Consider the following 24823-nt stretch of genomic DNA (forward strand, 5'->3'; position numbering starts at 1 on the left):
TTTTAAAATCATAAATACTCTGTTAAATGGTAAATTCATGTTGACATAAAATTCAAGAATAAAAATACTTTATTTCTTGAAACAGGTAGCCAAGGCTTTCCTTCTAACTAGATTTTCTCAGAAAAGTAGGAAAATAATACCAAACACCCAGTTCTACCATATTTATCCAACTGAATGAAGTGTCTTGTCCAGTCAGTTCCACAGCTAACTTTTTTATCTATATAGTCATTTGACTTGGATAATTAGATTATACATGTGTTGGACCAAACACACTGTACTTAATGAATGCTAGTTGGATCTAAATCTTGAGGTCAAATTGCAATGGGGGTAAGGTACATAGACTCACAATCTTAAATGGGATTTTCATTGAGCCTAAAGGAGAACATCATTTGGCTGTAGTTGGCAAACATGTTTAAATTACTTATTCATTTAAGGGGTAAATTGTCCATTTGGACCACACGTTCTTCTCAATCTGCTGGAGTGAAAGCACAGTGCAATACATCTGCATTTATCCCACATATAATTAGTTTATCTAAATAGCCAACACAGCAGTAGATCACTTCAGGGAGAAAGAAAGTGTATCCCTTAAGAAAAGCAATGGCAGCTGGCAGACTTACACCCATGACTCATTTTACATGGCAAGGAAAAAGACTAAATTAGCCAGAACAAATGAGGCAGATAAACTGATGAATTTGAATAGTTCCCCACCCCCCACTTATCTGCACGGGTTACATTCCAAGATCTCCAGAGGCTGCCTGAAACCATCAATAGTACTGAACCTTATATATACTATGTTTTTCTTATACATACCTATGATGAAGCTTAATTTATAAATTAGGCACAGGAAGAGATTAACAACAATACCTAATAATAAAATAGAAAAACTATAACAATATACTGTAACAAAAATTATGTGAATATGGTCTCTCTCTCAAAATATCTTACTGTACTCAGCCCTCTTGAGATGACGTGAGATGATAAAATGCCTACGTGATGGGATAAAGTGAGGTGAATGACACAGGCATCATGACACAGCATGAGGCGACTATTGACCTTCTAACAATAGTCAGAAGGAAAATCATCTGCTTCTGGACTGTGGTTGACCATGGGCAACTGAAACCACAGAAAGTGAAGCTGAGAATCAAGAGGAACTACTTTACTAGTTTTGAAGCTGAATGTGTAATTTTGAGTCTTAGATTACCCAACAGTAAAAAAAAAAAAAAATGACTGTTTATAGGATTATTGATGTGGTTAAATGAGATAATCCATGGAAAGCAATTATCATAGTACCTGACACATAAGCTGGAGCTCAATAATTGGCCTAACAAAGGTACTGAAATCAGAAACTTCCTTATTGACTAAAGAAAGTTTAAATTCCAGATTTCACTCAGACAATGGAATTGGAAATGTATTACCAAATGCTTTTGTTGAAGCCCAATGAACGAAAACTAGAGCATATATGAATGCAGTTGGCTCTACTCAAAGACCCTCTAGACTTAAATTTCTTCTTGAGACATATTTCCATCCCCATCCTAAAGTGCTGAAGGAAAAGGGCCAGGCTCTTCAAGCAACAATACGGGCATTACAGAGAAATCATTAGAAAATCAGAAATATTGGGGCGCCTGGATGGCTCAGTCAGTTAAGGGTCCAACTCTTGATTTCAGCTCAGGTCATGATCTCATGGGTCTTGAGATCAAGCCCCACATTGGGCTCTTCGCTCAGCGGGGAGTCTGCTTGAAGATTCTCTACCTCTGCCCCACCCTCCACTCATGTGCGCATTTTCTCTCTCTCTCAAATAAATAAATCTTAAAAAAAAAAAAGGAAATCAGAAATATCTAAGTATGGACTTCTAGGTTATTCAATACAAAAATCGTAAGAAAAGTAGTCAGCTTAGGCCATTATTTTATTTGCTGGCCTTCAGGTAGAAATATACCTAAACTATGCATAAAAAGGAAAGATGAATCTTATTTTAAAAATCTTTCAGAGAAAAAAGATTCTCTAGCTTTTATCAGCAAGATATGCCAATATATGTTTTCCCTGTTAGCAAATACTTCTTTGTAACTATCTTAATTTCCTCATGCATCTGTTTCAGCTTCTTCACCTATCCCCAGTAAAAATAGAGAACAATTGACATGTCTTTTACTATTTGCGATATTTATCTTAAAGAGTAATTGCCTAGTCTTAGTCTTCTCGTAACCAGGTTCCTTGGTATCCTTTAAATGTCCAATGTAGTGAAATGTATCAGAAAGTACTCAATTCCATCCAGTAAAGAGGATATATCTAAACAAATAATCCTTAAAACATTTGGTAAAATTTGTACACTCATGTTCTCAGCTGCATTATTTACAATAGCTGAAAAGTGGCAGCAACCTAAGTATCTGTCTGTGGGTGAGTGGATAATCAAAATGTGATATAAACATATAATGGACTATCTTTCAGCCGTAAGAAGAAAGGAAATTCTGATGCATGCTATAACGTGGATGAACCTTGAGGACATTATGCTAAGTGAAATAAGTCAGAAAAAAAGGTTGAATACTGTATAATTCCACTCCTATGAAGTACCTAGAGTAGTCAAATTCATAGAAACAGAAAATAGAATAGTGATTGCCAGGGTCAGTGGGGCGGGGGGGGGTGGAAATGAAGAGTTATTTTTTAATTAGTACAGAGATTCAGTTTTGCAAGATGAAAAAAGTTCTGGAGACGGATGGTGATAATGGTAGCATAATAATATGAATGAACTAAATACCACTGAAATGTATACTTAAAATGGTTAAAATGGTAATTTTATGTTATATGTATTTTACCACAATTTTTAAAAAGAAAAAACATTTGGTAATATATTTGCCATCACATCCATAGTTAAAGTAAACAAAATTCAGAAGTATTTGCACGTAACATGCTGAAATACAGGACAGAAAAATCTGGCCTTGGGACACCTGGGTGGCTCAGTCGTTAAGCGTCTGCTTTCGGCTCAGGTCATGATCCCAGGGTCCTGGGATCGAGTCCCACATGGGGCGGCTCCTTGCTCAGTGAGGAGCCTGCTTCTCCCTCTCCCTCTGCTGCTCCCCCTGCTTATGCTCTCTCTCTCTGACAAATAAATAAAAATCTTTAAAAAAAAAAAAAAGAAAAAGAAAAATCTGGCCTTAAGCAGTATTTCAAGAGTCAATTCCATAGTTATTAACAGTTCTCTATACCTCTTAACTTCAAATTCATCAAAATAAATCTAGGGGGTTTTTTATATAAAAGTTTTTCGCTTTTTAAACAGATGTATGAAGAGCTGTACTTTATAGATGCTGAATCTTACAGAGGCATTCACCATCTCTATAGAGGAGACGGTTATTTCAAACTGTAACTTGGTTCCACAATAAATTGCTAGTTTTTGGAAAATAGGGTCAGAAACCTCATCTCACCTTCCACAGTGGTCTCCTCTCCAGTTAAGGGAACACTGAAGCCATCCTCATACTCTGCAGTCACGTTGACTAAGTACAGCGTCTCTGGCTTCAGGTTGTTGAGAATGACGCTGGTGCTTGACGCTGGCTCCACCACTGTGACCTCAGCATCCCCAGTAGCTTCCTTGTAGGTGATGTGGTATGAAAAAACATTTTCTCCAGCAGGAGACCAGTTAGTTTTGAAACTGTAAGAAGTCGTCTCAGAAAAACTAAGATCCTTTGGAGGCACATAAGCTATTTAAAAAAAAAAAAAAAGGACACAGTTAAAATGTTTAAATCTATAAAGCAAAAATGGACCTGATGACTGTTTCTGAAATGGCTTATGTTCATTGGGGGAATAGTCATTGAGACAAATGTACTGAGTAAATATTCCACACCTGACCTCTGAGAGAAGGCCTCTCATTTACAGCCCTACCAGGAGGTCTTGATCATCTGTCTTGACCATTCACAATACTAAGTTACACTGTTTAAATGCTTAATTAAAATTTAACTGAATGGGGTTTCTAAACACAAAGCAGTAATGGAATGGTCCTGCCCACAACTGGAATATTCAAACAGTAACAGACCTAAAATGAACCCAGCAATATTTTCCCATTAATCCTCGGCAATCAGATATTAACTTTTGGTGGTAGACAGATATTTCAAAGTAATGATTAAGGAATTCTTCCTAACCAAAGAATATTCATTAAACTAAATCATAGGAAGAGCCAATGTTTAAGGCTCACTGCTGGTCTCAAGGAACGTACAATCAAATTGGAAAGACAGGAGAGTGTCACATTATTAACAAAACAGAGCAGTACCTATGAACCCGGATGACTGGAAGTGGTAGTAAGTGTTACAGCACTAGAACAGCTAAGGAAGACTTAATGAAAGAGTTGGGACTTTTTACTGAATGCTGACAAATAGAATTTGAACAAATGAAGAAAAGAGGATAAGGAATTCCAGCTGTGAGGAACGGTGCCCAAAATTGGTCCAGGGAAGGGAATGCATAAGAAGAATTCAAAGCTCTAGGACTATGTTCTCGTCACCTTTAATTCAAAGGACTTGGCTCACCATCTAGCACATAGTAGACACTCAACTACAGGTTGTTGAATTGAATATGACAAATAGGTGTGATAAAGCTGGTGCCCAGCTCAGCTTAAGGATCTAGGATCAAAAACATCTCATGACTCATGGTAAATAGCTTTTTCACCAATAAATACATGATCCATACCCAGGAGAAAGTCATATCTCAGCTAAATAAACTAAGCTCAATAGATTTCTATAAGACAGGGAAGTTGCTTTTTCCTGTATGTAGAAAGAATCGGAGAAGCATATTATCCACAATTTTAGAACCAAAAAATGCTTTGTTCATGAAGGGATAATTTTGGCTCTACAAAGCTTACTAACCTTTTTTCTTTATAGCTGCCAATTCTTGCTCAATTCTAAGGCAGATAGACTGTGTGAGTTCAAAAGATATTCTCTGAAAAGCATCAAAATCTTCCACTGTGAACACATGGGTGTCAGCAGGAGGAGAGGCAATAGCTTCTAATTCTGAGCGAACAGCATCCTTCACACCAACTGCAAAGATTTCCACGTCCGAATTCCTTAGTTTTATAGCAGGATCTCTGAAAGCATCTGAAGATTTCCCATCAGTGATAAGAATCATGACCTTTGGTACGTTGCCTCTTGAACCCTTGCTAGGAACAAATATTTTCTCTCTGACGTAAGTCATTGCTTTCCCAGTGTTTGTAGATCCTCCTCTGTAGGGGAAGGTGTTTATTGCTTCAATTATATCTTCAACTTTGGTGAATTTTTTCAAAGTGAACTCAGTATGAGGATCCCGGCTGTACTGGACAAGACTTATCTGTACCCTGTTTGGTGAAATCTCAAAACTTTTTACAAGAACTTCCAGAAAAGCTCTAACTTTAACAAAGTTTGCAATCCCGATGCTATAGGAACCATCAACCAAAAACACGATATCGGCTTTTATATCCACACCACGTGAGCATTCTGTAAAAAGAAAAAAGAAGCCCATTACAGTTCAACAAATATAAATTAATCATGAAATATAGATATCTGGTTTTCTTAATAAGCACACTTATTTAAAAGAAAACCATTGCAAATATTTTGAAACTAAACCTGACCCAGTAAGACATACTGTCAAACAGACCATCACATATACCAAACCCAATGATAGACCTATTCACTTACCCACTTGAACTTTCATTGGCTGAGTCTTCTCCATTATTGAAATGGGTTCGCTGGATGTCAGTCCCTTCATCGCCGAAACACTGATCTGGTATTCTGTGTCTGCTGAAAGGTCACGAACACTGAGCATGGTGGTCTGAGGCCCCACACTGAGAGCGTGCTGTCGGCTTCCAGCAGTCATTGGTGTAAGAAGGACTTTATAGCCAGTCACTGGGCTAGGAGATGGACTCCAACTTAGCTTAATGTATTTTGATGAGACTTCCATGGCAACCAAATTTGAAGGAGGTTCAATAACTACAAAGTAACAAGCAGAACAGTGATTAAAAACAGTGAAATGTAGGGGTGCCTGGCTGGCTCAATTGGAGGAGCCTATGACTCTTGATCTCGGGGTCATGAGTTCAAGCCCCACGTTGGGTGTTTAGATTACTTAAATAAATAAATAAACTATTAAAAAAAAAAAACCAGTGAGATACAACCCTTAGGTTTGGACATTCAATTCTCCTTATCCAAATTAATCATGAATTAGTCAAGAAGAGTTGCCTAATCCCAACTCTCCACTTCCACCTATACCTATCCAAAACCAAAAGAGACTCGGTGCCTGATTTTTAGTCAGGGAGCTGAGAAAATTAGGGGAAAAGGAAGTCATTGGAAGAAATTAATGATAAGATGTCTGAAGCCTAATTCTCTGGGACCAAGATTTCCACTCTGGTTTTGATATTTTACTCATTGTCTTTATTCTTAGGTACCAAAGTAGGCACTTGATAAATGTTTGTTAAATCAATGACTTACTCAATTCTTCTTCTCTTTTAATGATATTATAAAGACTAAAATATAATCTTTAAAAGACACTTTATAATACATAAAGATGAAGGGTTCAGCAGCTCTTAAACAACAGTTCTTATAATGTTAGACAATTTTATTCTCACTTATTTTAAGCCAAGAAAAAATGTTCAACTATGTTCATAATGCCACCAAGAGGGACTCAATGTTTTATAACACGTATACTAGCAAGGAAATATCGATCCCCTAAAACATTTCTATCCTTACACAACATAGAAACATAATCATGTACTTAACAGATAACATAAAGTATTTTAAGATATTTCAGATCAAATTTTCACACTTATACATTTATCAGTGGAACCAACTTCCCAGAATTTATACTTCAATTTTTTTTTATCTCATCCTGCAAGAAGTGGATGATCAAACAGGCACAAGTCTCCTCACAGCCTCCTAGAAAAGGCATTCATACAGAGTGCATAAAAACGATGCCTAAAACATGACAAGTAGTGGGGCAAGGGGGAGAAACAGATGTGCCAACTGGATGTTTGGCCAAAACTTTTGTGGGATGCAGAGACAGTACAGGGAAAACAAGTCACAGGCTAAGCCAGGAAGAAAGAGAGGCCCCGAGGAACAGCATGAACACCTGCAATGCAGCCACGCACCTCATACAAGCAGATTTCAAACAGTGGCAGGACGGACGTTTGGTCTCCCCTCACACATGCACCCCAGGGAAAATAGGTCAGCATTAGAATGTTTAAAAGACTAAGTAAAGAGAGGTTAATCAGGGGAAAGTGGGATGAAGGGGTCAATTTTGTAATCACACAGAGCAAAAAAATCAGACATTAGGCAGTAAAACAAAGAAAAAGGCTTGGAGCCCATGAAGTAATGAGAAGGGGTTCTGAAATAGAATCAGAGCCAGCGAACATTGCCAAAATACTTGGGGTTTGGAGATTAAAGAGTTTATATGACTGAAGATGTAGCTATTTAGAACTTATCTTTAATCACTTGTCAATTCTCAGGCTAAGAGGAGAACAATCATGGAAACTGTGACTTTTTAATGCCCAAAAGGATGTTGATGAAATGTCTTCTGAAATGTCTTTTCTTTCTCCCATGTATTTAGAAGCAATAACTGATAGAAATGGGAAGATTTTCCAGATGTGGAAGGATCAAACTGATCTTTGAAATATTCTTAAAAGTTTTGAAAACATGCAGAGAATGATGATAGAAAATCTTTTTGTTTCACCATTTAATAGAAACAGTGTTCTCATTAGTTGATGTTGCTGTATGCTAAAACACATGTCTTCCCAGCCTGTCAATGTTTACATCGGAGTGTAAGATCATTAAAGCAAGTACCTGGATAGCGTAATTATGGACACTCAATATGCACAAAATGGTCTCAGAGAAAAAGAGCAAGTCAAACTTCTCCAAAAAAGATTTTTAAGGATTTTACTTCATGTTCTACTGGGGGAGGGAGAACAATGGAAATGATATCAACAAGTTGAGTTACTGAAAAACCATATAATCGAGTATACAATTGGAGAATCACCGAAGATGTGTTTGAGTAAATGTGTCTACTTTTAGACTACCTGTAAATCTATAAAAGCTATCAAATAATGGAAAAGGTTAACACAGGGGAACACTGAACAATTCACTCACCTTCTTCTCCACTAACCAATTCACCAAGTTGTTCATCAACACCGGAGCACACCTGGGAGATGATCTCATTCTGAATATCCACAATTGCATCAAAGTTGGCCACGTTGAAAACATGGTTTAATGAAGGTGTGGAGGCGATTTGTTTGAGTTCTTTTGCATCTGCAGCTTTAATGCCTTCAAAAACAAAAGGACCAGGATATATTGAAAAGAAAAATGTGCTGAATTAGGGAAGTTCTTTGCTTTCTCAGTCCTTCAAAAGTAAAGACATTTGTAAGTCCTTATTTAGTCATAAACCAGAATTGCTTTGCTTCATAACGAATGTGCGACTGTTCAAATGACAAAGGCATTTTATAATTTCACAGAAAGTGGCCAGCCAAAAAGGAAAATGAATGGTTAATAAAACAGAGCAGGCTCTCATCCTAACCATGCCATCATTTGTCCCTGCCATCTGTAAAGATAATACTTTTTTCTTCCAGAGTCCTGAATGAGCTGGAACCCTCCAAATTCTTCAAGTATTACATAATATAGGAAACACATTTTAAAAAGCACTTAATGATAATACAAGGAGGATCTTTCTTAGAATCACTGGCCCAGCATTCTTTGAAAAGTAGAGAGGGCTGGCAAAAATATGAATACCACCTCACAATGCATAGGCTAAGGGAGTTATAGGAGAGAAATACATAAGCAGAATTTTACTCAAAGATGACATGGTTTAACACTACACTGTAAAATGCACTAAATACTTCTTCTTTTTTTTTTTATTTATTTGAGAGAGAGAGAGAGAAACAGTATGAGAGGGGAGAGAGTCAGAGGGAGAAGCAGACTCCCTGCTGAGCCAGGAGCCCGATGCGGGACTCGATCCCAGGACTCCGGGACCATGACCTGAGCCGAAGGCAGTCGCTTAACCAACTGAGCCACCCAGGCGCCCTGCACTAAATACTTCTAATAACATCCTTCCTTAAGGAATCCACCTTTCCTCTTCATAAGCATTAGGTATTGAGGGAGGTCTAAAGAGAAAATACTTAACCAAATGTGGCCTACCCAAAGAGAAAACTTCAACCCCTATATTTCGAAGCTCTCTTGCTGGAATTTCCACTTCATCTTGCGATTTGCCATCCGTAATAATAATTGCCACTTTAGGAAAGCCAACTCTTGCTCCAGCAGATTCCGTGAAAGTATTTTTAATTAAGTAATCAATGGCATCCCCTGAAGTGAAAAAGAAACATGTTCATTCACTCCTTACCACACAGTTTTGCCAAAGTAAAAAACCATGTGATTAATTTCAAGATTATTTAAGATATGAAAATTGTGCAATGTTTGATTTCTTCCCCAAACAGGTATTTCATTTATTTTCAACAATAATAAAATTTGTAAAACATACCCGTCATTGTGTTGCCACCTTTGTATGGAATTGTTTTAATTGCAGCAAGAAGGTCATCCCTTTGGTAGTACTGATTTAAGTTAAATTCAGTCCTGGTGTCAGAGCTGTACTGAACAACACCAACCCTTGTCTTCTCTTCTCCGATGTCAAAAGCAGACACAAGAGCACCAATAAAATCTAAAATGTACTTAAAATTATTTCTTCCCACACTCCATGAGCCATCCACGAGGAACACTAGATCAGTCCAGGCACTGACAGAGCATTCTGAAATACATTTGATATATTTTTAATTGATGTATTCTTAACTTTATCCACCTTTAATGAATACAAACTAACGTTGAAAAACTGTTGTATCCTTAAATCATTTTGTTCATTAGAACATATTCACATTGTTCTTCACCCACAACTGACATGCACAAAAGAATATCATATTTTATTAACAAACACAGAAGCATTTTCAGTGCCTTCATTGAGATGCATTTATGGAACTACATGGCTCTAAATTACTATATAAGACATTGTGCAAGAAGAGAGAAATAGATACATGACCTACTCTCCAAGAGCATGTGACCAAAGTATTCATGCTGTCAACCTATTTTTATACACAACATCCTTTTCCTCTTCTCTCCGAGTACAAATTACACAAAACATCTGGGAGATATATAAAATGAGCAGTGTCTTCAATCCTTGGTATTTAGCAATAAATACAAAACAATTGCTGGCCTCTTCAAGCAGATATATTTAAGTGGAAAAAAAGAGAAAATCTTTTAAAATTCTCCTGCATTTTAGAATATAATTGTCTAAAGTTTGCAGTGGGTTAGTCTAGAGGGTTAATAGAGTCTAACAGAAGTAAAAAAAAAAGCATAAGGGGGCCTGGGTTGCTCAGTCAGTTAAGTGTCTGCCTTCGGCTCAGGTCATGATCCCAGCGTCATAGGATCGAGCTCTGCATCGAGCTCTGCATTGGGGCTCCCTGCTCAGCAGGGAGTCTGCTTCTCCCTCTCTCTCTTTCTGCCCCTCCCCAACCCCCCCAGCTCATGCTCTCTCACTCTCTCTCTCAAATAAATAAATAAAATCTTTAAAAAAAAAGATGTAAAAAGAAGTATAAATATGATGCCAGATAGTCAAAAATATCTTACTGTCCTAATTATCAGTGTATTTAAATTTGACATCTAAAACCTACTTTTACAAAACAAAGAGTAGAAAAATATTTCCATTCAAAAGTAAAAAAGGCATATTATATCTTTAAATGCAATGATTGGCTTTTATAAATGAACACCATATCTTTCTTTTTCTCCGCAGTCAGAAGGAAAACAAGCTGATTTTCATGAAAATGTGTATTGAAAGGCAACACTAAGTGAATTTTCTGAAGATGTTTTCATCTTTGTAATCAGTTGGTAGATAATAAAAGAAATACTTGGCTACGAAGAGAAGGAAATGGTCCTGGAAAATTTTGCAAGCTAAATCACAAGTTGCATGCCTAAATAATTTTTGCACACCATTTAATGGGCCCATTTAAGTCTATTAAATAGTCAGTATTTGGTATAATGCTTTGATTTAGAATAAGTATCAATGGTTCAGGGAAAATATTAGCATTATAACTGCATACTACAAAGTTCATTTCAGATTATTAGACATCAGAAAGAATGATAAACAGGCATTTGTAGGGAAAAATTTCAGATAAAGGGGACTTTGTATTCAAATCCTTTTATTGTCCTCCTGGGTTATAAATCCAACCTTTATAAGGTGGCAAATTAGAAGTCCAAGAAACCCCTTAAGGGTCCATCCTGGTAAGTCAGACGAAGCAATAGAAGACAAAGGAGGCAGGAGGCTACAAATTGCCAAACCTAGATTGAATAAAATCCCTTTTATTTGGTTACAAGTGCACCAAGGATCATCGTGTATCTTGTTTTGTTTGGGGTTGGGCTCCCATTTGTATATTATAAAGAACATAATATAAATAAATAAATAAATAACACTGTAAACAGCGTTTCTCGTGCCTTTTTCTTTTCTAATTTGCCTCCATGATTCTTTGTGGAGGTGAAATAATAATAGAGGTGGGGCCAGAATGTATCCGAATGACCAGGAAAGTTGTTTCAAACTGCATAAGACTCCACTTCCATCTCTCACCCCAACATCATCTCTGGAATATGTGTACTATTCTTTAGATATGTTAAGACCCACGTGTTACCAGAGATGTCTTACAGACACTGCCATCAATGAAAGGCAGGTAACACCACAGAGGTGAGCATAACACACCCAGAGATTTAGAAATATATTTTCATGGCAAGAAACTCTTCAAACACAAGGAGGGCATCTCTCTGGTGTTCTAGCTTTATATTCCTCATATATCCCTATTTCTATTGATTTGTCTTTGAGAAATGAGTTAAGTCTAGTGGTGAGCTTTGTTTTTCACCTACTGCCAAAGTCCTGCAAAAAAAAAAAAATGTAGGTACACACCAATTCAGTTTACTCTCAGTAAAATGAATATTTAGTAAGTAGAATGAAATATTGACTAGAAACTCAGAGTGTAAGTAGTATAATTGTTTAGTCATATATTACTATTATATTGTCCATATTTCTCCTAGATAACACCTATAGAAATTATTAAGTGAATAAATTCAAAGTATGGATATAGCTGGAACATCTCCTTTATATTACATTTGTAACTTCTATAAATCTGAACAAAAATATTAAGGGAAATACTTACTTTGTATCACTGGTTTTCCAGGTTTCTTCTCTCCTGGCTTTGCCGGACCACCTGTTTGAACTGAGTCAAAACTTGATTATTACAAAAAGAAATGAACCCGTACAAATACTTCCTAAAAAAATACATATTGTTTTCCACCACTGTCTTTCAAATATATGATCCATGCCCAGCTGCTCAGAAAATACTGCCAAATAAGCAATGCCTTGCAAATAAATTATCTTTAGTGAGATTTTAGATATATTTCAAAAAGACATTGACATTGTTGCCTGGCAAAGTTTGCTGTTTTTAATAGTTTTCACTCATAACATTCCTGCTGCTTCCAAAGACCAGGGTTATAAATCAAGAATGAATTATTAACATCCATAAATGAGTAGGATCATAGAAAGAATAGTTAATACTGATACAAAGTAACTCTGCATAACAGATTAAACCTGAAAGTTGGAGAAATCTTCTGCAAAACAAAAGGCATAAGGGTACTTTATATGTGTGCTTACTTGTTAATTGTCCTATAACGGGTACACTTTCTTCTACTTCATCATATGAAGTGATTGTCACCACATACTCTATTTCAGGTATAAGGTCTGATAATAAAGTTTCAGTGGTACTAGCTGCAAGGGTAAATTCTTTAGTGGGCCCATCTGGAAATACAGAAAGGAAAATATGAATGCAATAAAATATCTTTCACATATAACATGACACAATATAATGTAATTCCCAGATATACTCAAAATTTTAAAAATTAAATATATATACATTTTTTCAGAACATCCAAACATTATCTTCTTCTATCTTCTGAAACCAAAACTTTGAAATTCTACAAATGGACTGGCATAGCATTTACTTATGATAATCATATTCAATATTTGTTTGAGGACTCAAGGATTCCTCTGGAATAAAGATATACCAGAATATCAAACCAAAATCTCCCATTTTTCTGAAGGTGAATGGTAGTAACAAAATTATTTCATAAATGAGACATAAAACAGAAAATAATTTAATTTTAAATTATGTGCTGGAGGAGAGTGAAGGAAGGCAAATAGGGGATGAATATCAACTCAAGAACAACAAACACGTAGGTTAAAATTAGGCTTTGGTGGGAAGCAGTCTGTGTGGAAGCAATGCATTCTCCATCCTCAAATGGTTGCATACATTAATGGGTAGCCACAGTCCTCTGAATTGACTTAACTAGATATCAAACATTTCAAAATACAGTATACTAGGTATATACTTATATACTGACAGATATGTACTCCCTTCTAGATTATGTTCATTCTTAATTCAATCAGGAAACAGTAGTTCCTAGGGACTAAGTGCCTGCTAGGATTTTTAATTATATTAAATTTTCATCAAAACAGAAATAATCAAGGGGCGCCTAGGTGGCTCAGTCGTTACACGTCTGCCTTCAGCTCAGGTCATGATCCCAGGGTTCTGGGATCGAGCCCCACATCGGGCTCCTCCTCAGCAGGAAGCCTGCTACTCCCTCTCCCACTCCCCCTGCTTGTGTTCCTATTCTTGCGATCTCTCTCTCTCTCTCTGTCAATTAATTAAATAAATAAATAATCTTAAAAAAAAAAACAGAAATAATCAAGAAAAGTAACAGGTAGTATAATAGAACCCTGAGAAACATTCCTGGTTTAAGTGTGGAGCATGCAGAACCAACCCGGGCCCCCGCAGGACAAGACACCAGGTCTCTGCCGGGTTGGGGGGTGTCAGTGCCAGTTTGGGGAGTATAGGAGTCAGTAATTTCCAACACATGGAAACTGGATAGAATTTTTTTTCAACAGCTTTTTTGCTTTGGAATGAATGAATGTGTTAACTGCCAGTACATTTGGGGAGAAAAGATTCAAAGAAGAAAAAGTAAATTCTTGACCCCTTAAGTTCCCAGATCCTATCAAAAAAATTTTTTCCCAATTCCTTGAGAAATTAACATTTTAAATCATTAGTATTTTTAAAGGCCATTAATATTTAAACACAGCTGTAGTGATAAATTATATTAATTCCATCCCTCTCTACCATCGGCCAGATAAGACTTCTTCCTACCACCTGGCCAGTGCTAGTAGAAATGGTTGTTTTTCCATTCCAAGTTAAAACTGAAAGTTAATCAACAGAGATTAGTTCTCCACCCTTGGGCAACATCATAAACACTAAAGATAACTCCTGAGAACAACCAAAACAAGGTGCTTTTTTATTTTGTTTTGTTTTGTTTTTCAAAGACTCTTAGCCTAGGATCTGTGGAATCCACCTAGCCAAAGTAAATTCTTCTCTTCCATCATGGCAGCTCACCATTATTCCAGAATAATGTTTCCTGAGTACTGAAATGTGTAGGACACTGGGTAAGGCATAACAACTCACTTCATCACTTGACACTTTAAATATTGAAAAGATTAATTCAAGAAGAATATCAAGAAGTGAGAACTCTAATTTATAAAATCAAATATTACCAGCAATATTCTGATCAAGCAAAAAAAAAAAAACTCCACTTTTAATAACAGCAGCTTAGCACAGTGAACCATTTTAATAAAGCTCAACACTACAAAAATATAATAGTGAGTACTAGGCTGGAAATCTGGAGACCTGAGTTCACCAAATATCTGGTGACATTGGCTAAATTCCTAAAGTTTTTTCTAAACTTCAGCTTTCTCATAATGAAATGGAAGGAGGAGAGAAGACTGGATTATATCATCTTTGATGTCTCTGTTTTAAAACCCCAATATCTCAAAACTTACCTGTTGTAGGGTCCACTGTTATTCTGTAACCCACAATTGGATCAGCTGGTCTTGCCCATGACATATGAACGGTATTTTCATCTATTATTTTAAAATTCAAGTCTGAAGGTGGGTCAACTGCAAAAGAGAGAGTTGATATCAATTACATTTTCCAATGTCACAAAGTGGTCAATTTAATCAATAAAGAATTGTGTCGAGCAAAGCTTACTAAAATTGTCTTTGCATAAATTTGTTTCCAACAAATATAGAAGATATCTTGTTGGATAAGAATAAAATTAAAAGCTGACAAGATATGACAAAACATCAGAGAGTATACATATTACAGAAGACAGCACAAAACACTCTTGATTCTTGAGTTGCTAGGTCATCCAAGAATGGCCAGCAAAATCAAGCATAATAGAAACATATTTGGATACAAGTACATACAAATACAATGAAATCACAGATAATAACCACATATGCAAACAATTCACATAACAATTAAAGGGATCTCAATACATGCGGAGAGCATTTTGAATAAGCATGCCAAATCACAACCTGCTTATAACCATAGAAGTTAATTTAGAACATTGACATAGTACTTTTTTCCCATAATGTGGAAAAGAATCACTGATGTTTTTGATTCTCTGCATCATTGTCTTGTTATAATTTTTGTTTGATAAATCTCAGTCTGTGCAGAGATGAAATTTAATGAAAGGGAGAAGTCATGGGAAATTTAGCACTGTTATGTTGCACAAGGAAATATACATTTAAATGTATATTCACATTCACATGGACAAATATTCAAAAATAGTAATAAAAGATGTCAATAATTTATAAATATATAAAAAGTATATATACAGATGTTTATAAAACTAATATTCTGCCTGTTTACACCAATACGCTGTATGTTTGCAAGGTGTAAACCAACACTGTTATTTTCCTTTGCAGCAGGTATACTCCATACTAGAAGTGGCATTTTAGATTAAAATGCCAGTATGGTCCTTTACAAAATGATGGTTAATTATGAAAAGACAACATCAAACCATATATTTATGGACATTTATTTACAGAACTTAAAGGAAACAGTGAAGAAGGATCAGCGATCTGAAGACATGACTGTGCATAAAAACTTGGAGAAGTCAATGACAGGAATAATTGAAAAGTACAGAAAGAAATAGTTTACATACAAAACTATACAGCTTCATGCATGTGTCAATGAAATGTTGACTTGTTTTTAGTTTCCCACAATGAACGAAAGCCTCCATGTACAATAGTCATTACACAAAGACGTTTCAGAAATATTTTATAATGATATTCTCTCTGCAATATTCATGCCTCATCATGCAGCATTGTACTGACTCACTGTCAGTGCATGGTCAATGCATTATAAATTACTACTCTTGAAGTAGGTCAACAAAGTAAGATGACTTTCAGCCATCCTTTTCTTAAGGTATTTAAGTCTGAAAGTATTCCTTGTGAGTCAGATTCTTTGCATCTCTTTTGAGGGATTACAGTCCCTTTATAGGTTTTCATAGAGGTCAATTGAAATACAGTAGTAGCTTTGAGACATGAGTCACAGAATTTAACTGGGGTTAGGGATTTATGTAATATTAATAGCATGTTTTAATGGAAATAAAACGAATTAAGCAAACATTTGCTTTGATGAACTGCTGCTTCCAACTGTAGGAGATGGCTTTTTATTTTCATTGGATATACTAGCAATGGAATGAATGTTATTTTCTTACTATCCATACACAGGCAGTGAGATTAGACTATTAATCTACATGCATAGTTTAATTATTCAACATTCTGCTGTCTGTAGTCATATTGCAAGGTTTAGCTGGAGTCATCTCTTAGTATAACAAGCATGCAACAAATGTTAATAGAACAAGAGGTATTAAGAATATCATTATAAAATATTGTTCCAGTAGCAATGGCTCAGGACAAATTTAATGCAAAGGCAGACACAACTGGCCTGAGCATGCTTTTTAAAAAAAATCAGTACATGGAAAAACAGTACCACCAACCTTGCAGGGAAATTGACCTGAAGCAGCAGACATTAGGTTAAAACTGCTGAAGGGCAGCAGCGGCCCACCTTGTTGGTTTCCAAATGACCAGGATTCCAGAAAAACTGAAAAATTGACTGTTGGGAAAAGTCTTTAACATTTCAGAGGATTTTAAGGTGTTCATAGAAACTCAGATGTGGTACTTGGGCATCAGAAGCAGGAAAGAATGGCCAACTAGCATGTGTGCACCAGACAGCCCACTCCACTTTCCTTCCTGCCACTTGTATCACGTGTAAAACCTTCCAGGCTTGCCACTCCATTTCTACGTTTTTGCTTGTTCATTTCATGAAAAAAGATAACAAGGCAGGTGTGACTATGGACCCATGTCAACTTGAATCAATGCAAAACGTATTTTCGTTAATTTTGAAAATCTTTTCTTTTGCATAAAAATAATTCACAACTGCCATTGCATTGTCACAAGCTGTGTCTATGTTCCCCAAGACAATGCAGATGCCAGAATATTTCCAATATGAGCTATCTACAATGGATTATGATTGCAGAGAGCCATAGTTGCATAGAATGAGAATCCAAACCAAGAGAAATAGAACTCAAATTATAAATAAATAATATTGCAATCAGACATATATTCAAAAACCTGAATACCAATAATGAAAAGACTAAAATTTTAAGTACTCATAACTCCAGTAGTTTTAAACTCCCATTTAGGAACAATGCTTTTCCTTATCAATAAGCTATGCTATAAAAACCACATTCTGGTATTATTTTTGTTACCTACATTGGCAGGATGTGGGGCTTTTTAGGAATGATAATTATAGTTAGCATTTTCTGAGTGTCTACTATACAATAGGCAGAGTACAAGTCACTTTATATATTGTCTCTTTTTCTTCTCATAACAATCCCTCATAATGTGCCCTGTTTTCCCTGTTTCACAGATGAGTCAGTGAAATTCAGAGAGATTAACACAGCTAATAAGCAGCAAAACTTTGATCCCATAGTCAGACTCCAAAGCATACAATGTAAAGAAGAAGAAATATTTGAATGAATGACTAACTTTAGAAAGCAATATTTGTATATAGGTGCCTATTAATATATACCTATATATTTTCTATTCTATAAAAAAAATTAGTTGATGCCTGTTCAATAATAAATATGTAGTATTCAGATATTTCCAGTTCAGATATAGATAGAATTTGACAAATTAACTTTACACACTTTGTTTAAATCTAAAGTATCTATCTTGATATATATTTTACAAAACAGTTTTTTTCATTATGTCAACCAAAAGGAAATTTACCAACCGTGCAGAGATGAATGGATGGATGAAAAGATGGACAGATAGGAGAATTGTCTAATAAGTTTTGGTAACATACAAAATATGTTAAAGATAAAGCAAAACATAATACCAAAATATTATCTTGATGGATTGGCAAGACCTAGCAAGTGATGGATCATTCTGTACACATTACAAAATGTGTTCTTTCATGGTTGACCAGTTTTCCAGCAAGAAGCACAGTGTAGGCAAACTAGCACTAAAGTAAGACAAGAAAACCTAGGTCTCATCTGTACCTTGTCCTGAAGTAACTACATTAGTTATTTAGCCTCTCGTCCTCATTTCCCATTTGCAAATGAGAAAATTAGAATAGATGATCTGTAAGTTGCCCTATAGTCCAAAATTTCTGTTATGACACAGTATTATCAGATAAACATAGACACAGAACTATAGAAATATATATTAACTAGCCTTTTAACCTAGACACAAGACAATTAAAGCTTGTCTTTAATGGCCTCAACTCACTGGTCAATTGATAATATCCAGTTATTTCTCATAAATTATAAATACAAGTCAAACTTACTAAAATTAAAACCCTGTTTTTCACAAGACATGTTCATCTTGAATTCTAGATTAATTAGAAAGGTGTCTAATTCTCAGGTAACACTGGCCATTAAACTTTAAATGCAAAGTGTTAGGTTTTCTAAATGGCAATTAACATACTATATGATACATGAACCAAAAATGATTCATCCATTCTAGGTCATACAGAACACTGGCCAAGTTACAAGGCCAATAAAGTCTATGCTATGGCTAAGAATTACAAATACTAAAGGCCAGAAAAAATTCATTTCACTCTTATTTCCATAAGACAAAATACTATATTATGAAAAATAAAGTTCCTTGTATAAGCAGATAGAAGGAAAACAGCAGGAAGAGAGTGGTACCACAATAAAAAAGAGGAGATAAAAAAATGTATGCCAAAACCTTTTAATTAATATCGAAAAAGGTATTGTTTTCAACATATAAAAAGTTAAGTAAATAGAAATTGGTTGGAAAATAGTATGAATTCAAGAGTTCAAGCATGACATTGTAAAAGGGAAAGAAAAGTAACTATGGTCAATTTACAACTCAGTTCAAAATGACATAGTAGGAAACAGGGGTGCCAGCTGAAATTTTGAAATGCCCCCCAATGTGTCCAAGAAATTTTCTTTCCAGCCATTGTCCCCAGAAAGGCCTTGGCCACAAATTTTGTTAGCCCTTCACAAGCTCATGAGACCACTTAGTTGGTAGTGAACACCCAAGCTGTGCTGTCCAATATGGGAGCCACCAGCCACATGGGGCTATCAAGCACTTGAAAGGTGGCCAGTTCAAAATGAAACACACTGCAAGTGTAAAATACATATCCAATTTCAAAGACTTAGTACAAAACTGTAAAATATCGCACTAAAAATTTTTATATTACATGTTGAAGTGATAACACAGTGGATATAGTGGGTTAAGTTAAATATACTATAAAGAGTAATGTCTCTTGGTTCTTTTTCCTTTTTTAATGTGGCAACCAGAAAATTTTAAGTTACACATGTGGCTTGCTACTGTGGCTTACAATATATTTCTTTTTGACAGTAGCAAACTAGAGAATAAGGCCAAAAAAATGAATCACATTAAAATATAATTATTAAATGCTGACCCTAAGGAGGTGGGAGACAAGAAAGACACAGCTTAAGAAAGCAACAGATTGAAAAGATAAAATGTGAGAAATGCAGAAATAATCAGTAATGTAGACAGTAAAATGTTCTCTTCTTTTTGTTATTGCTGTATAGTTGACACACAATGTTAAAATGTTCTCTTTAACTGCACTTTGCTAACCAGCCATTATCCAATTGAGAATGGATTTTTTTCCACTTACATCATTTCCAACCTAATTCTTTTCCTAAGAATTCTCAAATCTTTCTGATTTTCAAATAAGTATTTTCTTAATGAGCGATAAATAGGTCACTTCAGTGAATTATCTAAAAATATCTTTAGTAGGGCTTCCAGATGCTCCTCAAATAAAATTCCTTCCTAACAACGACATAGAGAGGAACATTAAAGGCAACCTCATCTGAGTATTACTTCACGGAAGCCACTCTGAAAAGCCTCTACATTCACAGAGTGGTCAGATAAGAAGAGCACCAAGTTTCTGTCACTTTTCTAAGCAGGCCACAAATGTTGGAACCTCTCTGTTTTTCCTAATCTTCATTTTTTTTTTTTTTTTTTTTTTTTGGTACCTGCCCTCCTGAAGTGGAAAATCAAACAATAGAAAGTTTTTTAAAATCGCAGTGTTGTGATGAGCCGGCTCTCCTTTCCCATAACCTCTAAAAAAGTGCCATCCACCCTAGAATTCCCACAGCTGCCCCACGCTTTTCTTTCCTCCCTTAACTCCATCAGGGGCATTTTATTGGGAAAAAAAAAAATTAAGATGTCTATTATGGTATTACCCGATTTACCTTGCAAAACAATAACTCTAGTTTGTCAGGTCTTGAATGATAACTTGAGGGAACAGAAGCTCTCACTACGTTAAAATACAGAAATAACTTTTTAAATAAATACTGAGAAATGAGGGTATCGAGGGCACACAATGAAAAGAATAAAGTGAGGTTGAAAAATCTCGCAAAGGTCCTTCGTTTTCTACAGGGCGGAGCCGTTTTGCAGACCTGGGGACCACGACACCCATGTCCCAGCCCCTGACCGACTCCACTCAGGTCTGATGCGGGAGGGAAGAAGGGAGGGACAGAGAGCCTGGCTTGCCTGGCGCCCGCTTGCTTCCTGGGTTGGAAACCTTGACGCAGACCCAAGCTGTCTGCGCGGGGCTGGGCCTGAGCCACGTTCCTCCGAGCCCCGCAAACCAAACAGGGACAGCAGTGACCCTGAGCCACGAGAACACATTCTGGGTCCGGATCTCTGCTTGCCACCCATCCTCTAGGCTGTTTGGCTGCCACCTCGTTCGCCTGCACCGCCCGCCTCAACGACTGAGCTCCCCACAAAACACACAGAGGCGCAGAGCCGGCACTGTTGGAGTCCTTTATTTCATGCTGTCCCCGAGGTCGCAGCCCCGAGCCAGGTGGTGAACAGCCACGCGAGCGAGCGCGCCCGCGCTCCGGGGCTCCCGGGTAGCACCAGGAGGCGTCCTGTTCGTAGAGCTGGGTGCAGCTGTCGCCCCCTCCCGGACGGCTGGTCCTCTCGGAAGGCAGCAGTGTAGGTGGCAGTGTGGACAGCACACCGCAGGGACAAGCGCAAGGAGACCACACAGCACTGTACGGAATGGATTAAGCAGAATGCGAAAGAGCTGGACCTGAGAGCTGGAACATGGACAGACCTCAGGAGAAGGGGGCGTTTCTCTTAGAGGAGAGAAACATCCCGAGAAAACACGCAGTACAGGGAAAACAGAGCAAGCAATAGTGGCAAGATCGTTTGCTTTGTCCTTTCTAGAATTCTACATTGTCACCGAGGGAGGGGGAAGGAAGAGCAATTTACCTTCCGCCTCAATGGAAGACAGGAGCAGGGCCGCGCCCAGGGCGGCAAGCGCTGGGGGAAGCCTGGTCCGCATGCTCGTCCTCCGAGCTCACAGCCGCATGAAGGGATCTGCGGGAGGAAGCGGTGACCTTTATCAGGACCGGGTCCGGGCAGGCCTGGAACCAGGTTAGAACTGGAGCCTGCAACCAGGCCAGGACCCGACCAGATCTGCCTTAATAACCGCAGGGCCCAACCCAGCACATAATGGGCCTATTGTGTAGCAGTGGAAGTCAAGGTCATCTACTGCAGTTTAATCATGGCACTAAGAGGGATTTCTAGTTTAAAGAGGGTCCTGTTTTCCTGGAGGTTGGTCCTGCTTAGCATCCCCTACCAGGCCCCACATGACTTCATCCTGCCTTGGTGATGGCTAATTCAGAGGTCATTTTACCCCTGACTCAACTAAATGTCTCTTCCAGCTGGGGATTTTATTTGGCCCTCAGCTTTTTCCTAGCTGCTGAACTCTTTAGGTAACTGTACTTTAGTGATCTCAGGGTAATTTGGAAAAGTATAATAAACCTCTTCTACTCTTTTTTTCTTCATTTTGTTCTGCCTACAAATATGCAGCTCTTTAAGGTCTGAAATGGATTATACAGAAATACGTAAGGCCCAGCTGAAACCTGACCCTACTGCTAGCTGCTTTGTCTTCACAACTGATAAATCCTTTACCCAAGATGAGGGGAAAACAACTCTAAGATACATAATTAGAAAAGGACAAGCCATAGAAGAGACAAAAAAAACACTCTTGTCTGTTTTCCCAAGATATTTTTTATAAAAATTCTCAGTAATAGTATTTTCATTTAACATATTTTCACTTCACTTATTACAGAAGACTACAGATTCCAAAAGATTACAGGTATATACACTCCGCAGGAGAATATGTTCTATTCTGATTTTTCCTGATTCTGTAACTAGGTTATTAATTCCTTAAAGACAAAGAGTCTTATTCATCTTTTGTGACTCCCAGCACACAGTAGGTGCTTAATCTATGTTGGCAGAAGGGAATCTTCTAAAATATTCTAAGGTCTAATCCAGACACAAAAGCTACTAGCAATGAACTGAACTGGGAAGCTGCCAGAGGCAAAACATAAAAAAAGATTTGACGGTGAAGTACATAAATTATTGTAAGGCAACAGATGAGGACGCTTGAAAAACGAAGTCCTGCTTGGGAATCCAAAAATGAGCCAAAGGTCCAGCCCTCTTTGAGAAAAGAAACTGACAAGCTCCAACCATGCCCTTCCAAATTATTGGCACAATGTATTAGGGCATCTTTCCTCGGCCTGAGTGTAAATTGCATTTTAAACGTCTGATGGGCAGGCGTGCCAAATTGCCCAGAGCTCCTTTTTATGAAGCCAAGATTAAAATGTTGGCGCTGCTCTGAAGATTCAAGGGCTCCAGCGATTTCTTTCTTCCTAATTAACAGCTGTTTGACATTTCTAACCCTTTTCTACCATCAGTGAAAAGCAGGAGGTGAGACTGGCCCATTGTTCCCATCAGCTGGCCTTAACTTTGCTACAGTAATTTCCAACTCAGTTGGCAGTCGTGCTCGCGAAAAGTTAAAGGCTGACAATCGACCCATCAAAAAGCTCTGTGCAGCTTTTTTTTTTTTTAACGCTGAACTCTTCACAAAAACCTTAATCGTGGAAGTTCTTTTGTCTGGGTCTAGAGCGCCACCTATTGGCTGCCTGACTCAGCGGCAAGAATGAATCATGTTGCGTTGGGATATCGGAACCTACAGTCAGTTCTACCAGCCCACCATTCATTCCGTCCATATGTTAAAAAAAAAAAAAAAGTTTTCTCTCCTTTTAGCCAAAACATTTATGTGAATACTTAGCTCAATGCTTCACTGAACATTCTCAGACATAAATGTATGAAAACGGCCGCCCCTACGTGTCAGGAAGGATTCCCTCACTTCACTCTCATGAATGAAAATGAGTCAGTTGCGGAGGAGCGGGTGGGGGGAGAGGTCTTAAGGGATTGGTCTCCTTCCACCAACTTGCCCCCTCCCCCACCCCGCTGGAAAAGACCAATTCTTGAACTCCCGCGTCCAGTTAAAAAAGAAAATTACACTTCCCCCCCGCCACCCCGCGGGGTTCCTCCAGATTCTTTGCAAGTCACCTACCTCCTCTTTTACCCGCTGCGACCTTGACATTAGTTAGCCAAGGGCGAGTTTAGCGCTCATTTCCTTCCTTGCTCCATCCTTCCCCAGTGCTCCCGCATACTTTAGGCTACATAGTCCAGGCTGAGGCGGGAGGGGGACGGGGGAAGGGGTCCTGGAACGCCCTGAATGGGTCACCTTTCCCAAAGGACACTCGACTTGGGGTACCTCTTTTGCTCCCTGGCTTCGCGTCTCCGCTCCATAAATGAACCCGGCGCCCCAAACTCTCTGATCTCTCTCCCACTATGTGGGATTTTGGATGGAAACTACTTCAAAGGTTGCACGGACCCCGAGTAGGGCCTCGACCAATGCACTCGGGAAGAGGTCGGGAGGGGGAGCTTTCTCCCGAAGTTGAGAAAGTCGGCCCAGGATGAGTCCCCTAGAGCTGGATTAACCCACCATCTCAGATGCTTTGAAAAGCAAAGGAGCCAGAACACTCGACTAGGAATCTGTCTCGAGATGCCACACACACCCGCGCAGCTTCGACGAGCTGCAGAGCACTCAGCCGGCCCTCCAAAGAATTCCGCACCGTGCGTCACTAAAATACCTTCCCAGCGCCGGGGCTGCACCAACGCACCCCCGGGAAAGCTACCGCCAAGAGATAACGAGGTGACCACAGAACCTGGGGCGCCCTTCATCGAAATCGACAGCATCTATAGATGAAATTTCTCTACAAACACAAACATTGAACAGGGTGCATTACGCACACACCGCCGCCCTGCACAGCTCTTAAGAAAAGCTACAATTCGGGGCGCCTGGGTGGCTCAGTTGGTTAAGCGACTGCCTTCGGCTCAGGTCATGATCCCGGAGTCCCGGGATCGAGTCCCACGTCAGGCTCCCTGCTCAGCAGGGAGTCTGCTTCTCCCTCTGACTCTCCTCCCTCTCATGCTCTCTGTCTCTCATTCTCTCTCTCGCAAATAAATAAAATCTTAAAAAAAAAAA

General features: G+C 38.0%; 1 protein-coding gene across 3 annotated transcripts in view; it reads right to left on the bottom strand.

Moving 5' to 3' along the window:
* The window catches only part of COL12A1 (collagen type XII alpha 1 chain), a 114075-nt gene extending 92233 nt beyond the window's left edge, over positions 1–21842 (bottom strand). For all 3 annotated transcript variants that reach the window (XM_081828555.1, XM_081828554.1, XM_081828556.1), the window contains exons 1-10: positions 21688–21842; positions 14893–15009; positions 12661–12804; positions 12167–12226; positions 9460–9723; positions 9120–9284; positions 8079–8252; positions 5643–5933; positions 4839–5441; positions 3411–3683 (exon numbers count right to left, since the gene is read on the bottom strand). In XM_081828555.1, coding sequence (XP_081684681.1) covers positions 3411–3683; positions 4839–5441; positions 5643–5933; positions 8079–8252; positions 9120–9284; positions 9460–9723; positions 12167–12226; positions 12661–12804; positions 14893–15009; positions 21688–21760 — 2164 coding nt within the window. In that variant the 5' untranslated portion in view covers positions 21761–21842. The remainder of the gene's footprint in view (positions 1–3410; positions 3684–4838; positions 5442–5642; positions 5934–8078; positions 8253–9119; positions 9285–9459; positions 9724–12166; positions 12227–12660; positions 12805–14892; positions 15010–21687) is intronic.
* Positions 21843–24823: the final 2981 nt, after the last annotated feature.

The sequence above is a fragment of the Leptonychotes weddellii genome, chromosome 8 (genome assembly GCF_054177405.1).
Source record: "Leptonychotes weddellii isolate Sample4059 chromosome 8, ASM5417740v2, whole genome shotgun sequence".
NCBI classification, from domain to species: domain Eukaryota; kingdom Metazoa; phylum Chordata; class Mammalia; order Carnivora; family Phocidae; genus Leptonychotes; species Leptonychotes weddellii.